We start from the raw sequence: 7,904 nt of genomic DNA, 5'->3' as shown, positions 1-7,904 counted from the left end.
CATTGTAGATGCATAAAATGATGGCATCAACTGCATCACAGTGCCCTATCATCACGGTGTCAATTGCATTAGAGAAGTAAATAATTACAATCACAAAGGAACATTATCACAGGAGGCTCTGATGTCGCAGCAGAAAGCCCTGCAATGCCATCAACTCCATGCATATGTTGCATAAGATGCAGATCGTATCCCTGACAGTTGTATAGGATGCCCTCAATGTCTTAAGTTAGTACAGTCCGTTATGAGCAAACTGTTGTTTATGTATTTTTCTTTAAATGTAGTTAATTATCAAAAGAAGAAATACTATTTTTGTGGGATGGTCTTTTTAAGGTGTTATGTCATTATAAATTCTATAACATCATATTTATTGACATTTTAATATATTGTGTAAGCAGCCAATAGCTGTTACATTTAGAGCTTATCCTTCCTTACTACGCTATAAAGTGTAATGCTTGATTTTAAATGCTCAATAAAGCATCATATTTTATCTAAGTCTGCACAGATATTCATTCAACTACTTTGAATAATCTAAAATATAAAACATATTCTGGTTTGTTGAGCATTTGTTTGTTTGTTTACCACATAATTCCATATGTGTTCCTTCATAGTTTGGATGTCTCCAATATTAATCTACAATGTAGAAAAATAAATAAAAATAAAGATAAAGAAAAACCGTGTGTAAAAGTGTAATGCTTGATTTTGAATGCTCAATAAAGCATCATATTTTATCTAAGTCTGCACAGATACAGTACCAGTCAAAAGTGTGGACACACCTTCTCATTCAACTACTTTGAAGAATCTAAAATGTAAAACATATTCTGGTTTTGTTGAGCATTTGTTTGTTTACCACATAATTCCATATGTGTTCCTTCATAGTTTAGATGTCTTCAATATTAATCTACAATGTAGAAAAAAATAAAAATAAAAATAAAGAAAAACCATTGAATGAGAAGGTGTGTGCTGTACATAGCTCTCACATGGTAGTGGAGCACACTATTGGCTTGTGTAAATTGTTTTTCTTCTTCTACTAAGATCATTGAATGTTTCTACTCTGCTTAACTACGTCTAAAACTTAATCACTTAAATAACCAAACACGCATTGTGTCCACGTTCCTGTCCATCGTGCTCTCATTCCCGGATTGGTCGTAGATGCCGGGACACCTCCTCGTGACATGTCCGCCGGTATAAAGCCTCGGCGCCGCCCTCTCCGCACGCAGCCCTGTTTTATGAGGGAAAATGTATCGTCTCGGCCAGCAGTTTATCTCCCAGATCGCCTTCAATTCCTTTCTATCCGCTGTGCCACGGGAATATTTCCATTTTACGAGACAATTTAATAAAAGCTGGTCGTGTATTGGCTGATTTGTGATCAAACTATACATTTATCTGCACGAAAATGCCGAGGAGCAAGAAGAAGAAAAGCAGGGGTAAGTAAGCAAGCGAGCGAGCGGCCGAGCTGCACCGGCCTAGCGTGTTGGCTGAAGGGAGTTGTAGTTCTTTTCGTGTTTTCATTCCATTGAGTGAAGTGGAACGTGTTCACAGGGAGGACTACAAATGTCAGAGGCTGGCCTACGTCAAAGTAAAAAAGCTAGCTAGCGACAGTCACACAAAGCATTGCCTTTACAAAAATGGTTAATAGTCGTTATATGTTTTCACATACTAGTTTAATGATCCTAAACGAATGTATACTTCTTTCTACATTATGTTTGTACGCTACAAGCTAACGCATGCTAGCGCTAGCTAATGTCAACTTCCCCACTAGCAAGACACTGCTTTGGTTGCAATGTAAAGGTTATTTAATAATACAAATACTACAACACACACACACACACACACACACACACACACACACACACACACAGTTGTGGGGATACATATTGCCTCAGTAGACTAATAAATAACACATTTGTGGGTCTTCAGATTGAAAAAGTAGTTACATAAGTCATCTTAAATTCTTGTTTGAAGCCACATATGTGACATTGAACTGTCATGAATGGTAGCTCACCGGTTTGCATAGTGTTTTAATATTGTTTAGAGACACAAGGCGGACATTTTGGACTAAAGAGAGCGGGGCGGTTCTCAGAGATCAGCTGTCGTCAGAGGAAAAGTCCACGTAAACACACAGAAATAGCCTCTGATGGTGGCTAAAACGGCCCTTTTACAGTCAGAGGACAGTGCTTCCTTTGCTCCTTGCATGATTTGTATTCATTAAAGTGCTTTCATGCATGGTTGTGACTACTTTTAAGGCAGTGAAACGCTTTCCCAGCATGTTCTTCCAGAGGAGAGTTCAGATCAGGCCGGAGGAGACAGACACGCCTGTTGAGTCAGTGTCTGGTTACAGACACAGACACTGAGGAAGCACTTTATTACACATTCTATATGTTTGTTATTGATGGTGTCTTAACAACCAATACAATCAAAGCTTTTTAGTGTTGAAAAAAATGAACAGACTGAAGATATTCACACCCTTTCAGCTGTGAATTTTCACAACTCTCCCACAAACCTTTTAAGATATTCACCAAAGACTGGCAACAGTGCAAGTACTGTGTGTTTTGGAGAACCTGTAGTCTGCAGGTTTTCACTCCAATCAGCCTTACCGTAATAGTTAGTTATTCACTAGTATTATAATATGGTGCTGACTTGGGATGAAATAAAATAGCTCCCTCTTGCCCTCCATTACACGTAGCTGTTTTGGACGTTGCCAAAACTGTGCGCGTCTATTCTGAACAGTAGTTTTGCAGCTGAGAGTATTTATTGTTGTGGATTGTAAGAGTTTCTGTCATGTCCCCAAAAATGCAGCTTTGTTGACCCATGACCCCCCCAATGGTCCGTAGTGTTGCGTTTACTAGGTCAACAGACGTGTGGGTTGCCCTTGACCCTGACAACATGGTGCATTTTCCAATGAGATGATGAAAGAACAGCAGGATAAGGCGTGCAAAGGACATGCATGTCGATTAGATAACTGCAGTATTTGCTACAGTACCTGTGTGCAGCTGTGGTTGCATAACGGGCTTAACCAGACCAGCTGCACTGTACAAACACGTTTTGATTAGGCAAAATTTTATTTTCTGTGCTCATGGCGGCCTTTTTTTGTTTACAGGGGGGCAACATGGAAATGTGCATCCTTTCAGTGACGAGGATGCCTCCATTGAGACCCTCAGCCATTGTAGCAGCTTCAGTGACACCACGAGTGTCGCAGATGAAGGTATGTTTCCCTGTGCACCTATGCTAGTGTGTAAATCATATATTATTTGGCAACTTGTTGAGAAGAACTGCCAGTTTTTGTTTTTCTTTAACTCGAGGTTCTCTGAAACGTTATAGAACCCTACCATGAAAAGTGCAATTCATCCAATGTTTTGTGAACAGTAACTTGTATCAATGCTGTGCAGCAAATCAAGCAAGTGTCTACATCTTATGGTATTTCCAGGTGGAGAGGCCAGTGAGGACAATGCCCAGGAGGATTTCCAGTACAAGCTGAAGGGGTTCATAGACAGCACGGTGGATAAGAGGTAATAAAAAGTACTTCCTGCTTATCAACTTTCTACATGCACATGTTCTCTAATCTCGGTATGCAGACTGCCACATGGATGTTCAGAGATTGTTAGGCCCTTTTTGTTAGTTAATTTCATAAAGCTTAAATGTTGTTGTATTTACTTAGACTAACCTATTAGCTACTATTAGAAACTTTTGATGTGAAATTTGATTTCCTTTATTTCAATCACTTAACTCATAGGGTCCTCATCCAAGCTATTGGCTAAAGCAGAGGGTGTTTAGCACATGCACTTAACATTGGCTAATATCTTCATGAGAAGAAGTTTATCTCACATTTCACTGTCATGCATCACTCATCAGTCGTTCTTCATACTAAAGGAGAGCGATAGTGTTATGTGTCATAGCAATAATGAATGCTTGTATCTGTTTTCTCAGTGCTAAGACCCGACAAGGGGCACTGGATGGGCTTAAGACGGCAATGGCCACACGGATCCTGTATGAGTTCATCTCAGAGAGAAGGATGACCATCACAGACAGCATTGAACGCTGCCTCAAGAAAGGTACCGGAAAAGATCATTAAAGTGTAGTTTGAACTGTCTGGTCCTGTTTTCTAATGGCACAGCAGATGGGTGTTTTATTTGCCCTTTTTCTAATATGAGTTGCTCTCGAAGTGGTGAAGTACTTGGTTTAAATCAGTACATGAAAGTCATTTTACTTTAATAGGATCTGTTCCAAATGTAACGGATGAGTTGGTAAAGTCGAATGGAAACCTTAATGCCCACCCTTCTCACCGCCAGGCAAAGGAGAGGAGCAGCGAGCAGCAGCTTCTTTAGCCTGCCTGCTGTGTATTCAGCTGGGCTCGGGCATCGAGAGCGAGGAGGTGTTCAAGACCCTGAAACCCATCTTCAAAAACATCCTGGCAGATGGAACAGCCAACATACAAGCCCGACAGGCTGTGAGTACCTTATATCGTCGGTGGCAAAGTGATACACAATGTATTTTTATGACAGATTGTGGAATCAGCCGCAATGTACCTGCAACTATGTGGTTGTGTGGGTTTCTCTGAAACGTGCATATTCTGTGTAAATCAACTGAACAAATCTCTCCGTCTACATTACAGGTTGCGACAAGTCTGGGCCTCTGTACTTTAGTTGCAGAAGATGACATTTTGGTAGGTTCTTGATCTCTTTTGGTCGCTTTTTTTGTTCCGGTGGTTTGAGACTTCTGTTTTAAAGGCAAGCTGCCGTGATGTCTCCTCTTCCACCTTTGCCAATCGTCGTTGATTTTTTTTTGTGATGTTATCAGCACTGGCAGCTGAACTCAAAACGGGCCCTGAGTAATTGGTCACAAAGTCATAAACATGTTATTTGAGATGACTGCTGTTTTTTGTATTTTTTTTTCTAAAATGTTTTTGAACACGTCCAGTTCTTAATAACAAGGTTTCATATGATCTCTGCTGCTTGGTTTCTCTAGGACGTGCATGCTACCATGGAGTGCTTTGAGAACCTGTTCACCCGGTCCTATGCCAGGATGGATGGTACCTGTCCTTTGATCAGTCCACAGACGAGCCAGCTCCACACCAACGCCTTGCTGTCCTGGGCTCTGCTGCTCACCATCTGCACTGCCAACCAGCTCAAAGACATCCTGCGCAAGTAAGACCAACTGTTGCAAACTCTTTGAACAAGTCTCAAGGTTACATTTGTGAACTTAACCTTAACCACACATTATTTTACAGAAACCTAGAACCAGATAGGCACTGAAAAATCTAAGAAACTATGCATTTTTTGATATTTTGGAATGCATGTGTTTTTGTTATGCAGACATCTGCCTAAACTGCCGAGATTGCTGGAAAGTGAGGATGTCAACATGAGAATTGCTGCAGGGGAGACGATTGCCCTGCTCTTTGAGTTGGCAAGGGACATGGACTCAGTAAGTAAAATGCCATTCCTGTAGTACAGTACAGTCAAGTTTTTAAAAAATCAGCGTTGTTGGATGCAGAAGTGACTGTAATTAGTTTTTTGTTGTTCCTCTAAATGTTCTCTTTGCATACAGTACATGTCTTTATCCAGCCTTTTTGTGTACTTCAGGAGTTTGAGTTTGACGAATGGGAGCAACTTTGTGACAAAGTGAACGCGTTGGCCACGGACTGTAACAAGCACCGAGCCAAGACCGACAAGAGGAAGCAGCGGTCGGTGTTCAGAGACGTACTCAAGGCTGTTGAGGTGGGTGTTTGTTGTCAACAAACCGGTTGACCAGTCCTTGGTTTGTTAGGTATTCATTGACTTTTTAGATGCTTCTTCCTCCTCTTATCCTGGGTGCCTGGTTACAAGCCAGACATTCTGGGCTTGTAGTTGAGACAAAAATAAATAAAAGAGGACTTCTGAGGCATATTCTCACCTCCACCTACATTCTTCCAGGAGGGTGACTTCCAGTCTGAGACCATTCGCTTTGGGACAGAGCGCATGACCATTGACAGCTGGGTCAGAAAGAGGACGTATGATGCCTTCAGAGAGTTTGTGGGCTCTGGGATGAACTACCACTTGCAGGTATAGTATGTACACAGTGTGATTGAAAGAAGCTCGATTGAAGAAATCAGCTACAAAAAAAGGGGACCTTAACATTTCAAGAAAAGTAAACACCTCTGTTCCACTTCCCCACAGCAAAGGACCCCAGTCACATGATAAAATACTCAAACACCCACATTTACACGCAATTTGCATTATTGACTTGCAAGAAAGATTTGGAATGTTTACTCTTTAGAATTGAAAGTCATTTCAGATGAGTTGTCAGATTATTGCGTAAATATGAGTCTAGGACAAACTCAAAATTGAAATGCATGTGAGTTGACATTTAAACTGCACTGCAGAATCATGAGTTTGAGTGGGGTTTGGGAACGTGTAAGAGGAGCTTTTTTTCTCCTGCTTTGCCACAGCACTAAAAGACAATGAAGATCTGTGGGCCTGCCTGATGCAAGATGACAACACTTACAACTTGATTTAGGTTAATGTAGACGATTGCAGTAGCTGGTTGGAAAGTAGTCTGCGCTCTGGCTGGAAGCCAGTGCTTGTGAAAGAGTGCAACATTTCACAAGTGAAGATGAGGCAATTTAACATACTTCAGAGCACATAACACTAAAAAGATAGCAGAATAAGCTGATTTTGTATCATGCTTGTATTGTGGTATGGTGATGGATGGTAGAAGTATTTTCCAAAAAGTTTTTTTCACCTCTTCAGGCAAATGACTTCATCAGAGACGTGTTTGAACTGGGACCACCTATGTTGGTTGATTCAGCTACAATGAAGGCCATGAAAATCTCTCGCTTTGAAAGGGTACGTGTGCATGCACAAGTTATTTCAACTCTCACGTTATAGTTTAAAAAAATATTAAATCCCTTTGTGTCAAAAGGAAGCTAAAACTCTTAACTCGTCTCGCTTTTTGAAACCTTGTTGTATGGCAAGGTTGCCACATCAAACACACTGTATACTTGAAGCTTGTTTTTTTCCCACTTTAAATAATCTTTTCCCCTCTCTGTTCCAGCATCTCCACAACTCTGCTGCGTTCAAGGCTCGGACCAAGGCCAGAAGCAAGTTCAGGGACAAGAGGGTGGATGTGGGAGAATTTTAACCTTTTTTTTTTCTTTTTTTTTTTTTCCACTCTTAATACCTTATTTATCAGGCTTTCCTGCTTTTTAGATGAATTGTCACAACTTTGTGTCCATGTGATCCTCCCTCGGATTCTATTTTTTGGATGTGAAACGCAAACCCTCTGTGGACTTGAAAGGTGGCTTTATCACAGACGCTCTTCTCTGTAGTTGACAACACATTCCTTTTGAAGCCTCCTTTCAAACCTACAGGAGGTGAGTGTTTGATAATCCAACAATGGATTTTGCGTAGAGTGTAACTTTAATGTATCCACATATCAGCAGTGGTGTTGTACATATAGTGTATATTTGTTTGCTCCTAATGTTAATAATAATTATGCAGGCTTTTTTTTTTTTTTTTTTTTTTTTTTTTTTTTTTTTTTTTTTTTTTTTTTTTGAACTTTAAGTTATATCATTTTGTCAGGTCTAGTTAGTTCATAGCGATGTCAAGAAGCATTCTGTGACTGATCTAATGCCTAAATGAGTTTCTATTACGTTTCACCACCATGATAACCCATAGCAGGTTATTTCTGTGGACCCTCTGGATATTGTGACGTCTTTTTAGTTTTGGGTATAAAAGCTAAATGGGATGGTGAAATAAACTTCAAAACTAAGAAATGGATCCCTAATGTTTTTTTTTTTAATGTTTTTTTATGTTTTTTCACACAAGATTTACTGTACTAAACTGACAGAGTGATGCAGACTAAGATTATTTGATCAAAAACATTAAGGGGATGCTCAAAGCATCATAGCATATTGTTAAAAATAAATATGG

The 7,904-nt window shown here is 40.1% G+C and overlaps 1 protein-coding gene across 1 annotated transcript; it reads left to right on the top strand.

Moving 5' to 3' along the window:
* Nucleotides 1–1,212: 1,212 nt before the first annotated feature.
* Nucleotides 1,213–7,500, top strand: ifrd1 (interferon-related developmental regulator 1). The gene is made up of 12 exons (XM_054624575.1): nt 1,213–1,424; nt 3,098–3,202; nt 3,425–3,506; nt 3,925–4,049; nt 4,287–4,444; nt 4,610–4,660; nt 4,963–5,141; nt 5,310–5,418; nt 5,577–5,711; nt 5,907–6,035; nt 6,723–6,818; nt 7,027–7,500. Exons 1-12 carry the CDS (start codon nt 1,394–1,396, stop codon nt 7,111–7,113), a joined length of 1,287 nt encoding a protein of 428 aa, XP_054480550.1. The 5' UTR covers nt 1,213–1,393; the 3' UTR covers nt 7,114–7,500.
* The last annotated feature ends 404 nt before the right edge of the window (nt 7,501–7,904 follow it).

Source organism: Anoplopoma fimbria, chromosome 23, assembly GCF_027596085.1.
Source record: "Anoplopoma fimbria isolate UVic2021 breed Golden Eagle Sablefish chromosome 23, Afim_UVic_2022, whole genome shotgun sequence".
Classification (NCBI taxonomy): domain Eukaryota; kingdom Metazoa; phylum Chordata; class Actinopteri; order Perciformes; family Anoplopomatidae; genus Anoplopoma; species Anoplopoma fimbria.
The sequence above is the reverse complement of the archived record's forward strand: the minus strand, read 5'-3'. Positions and strand labels throughout refer to the sequence as shown.

Coding starts and splice junctions, on each gene's coding strand:
- ifrd1 (XM_054624575.1), top strand. CDS start 1,394: ATGCCGAGGAGCAAGAAGAAGAAAAGCAGGG. Junction 6,036..6,722: donor GGATGAACTACCACTTGCAG/GTATAGTATGTA, acceptor TCACCTCTTCAG/GCAAATGACTTCATCAGAGA. Junction 6,819..7,026: donor AAATCTCTCGCTTTGAAAGG/GTACGTGTGCAT, acceptor TCTCTGTTCCAG/CATCTCCACAACTCTGCTGC.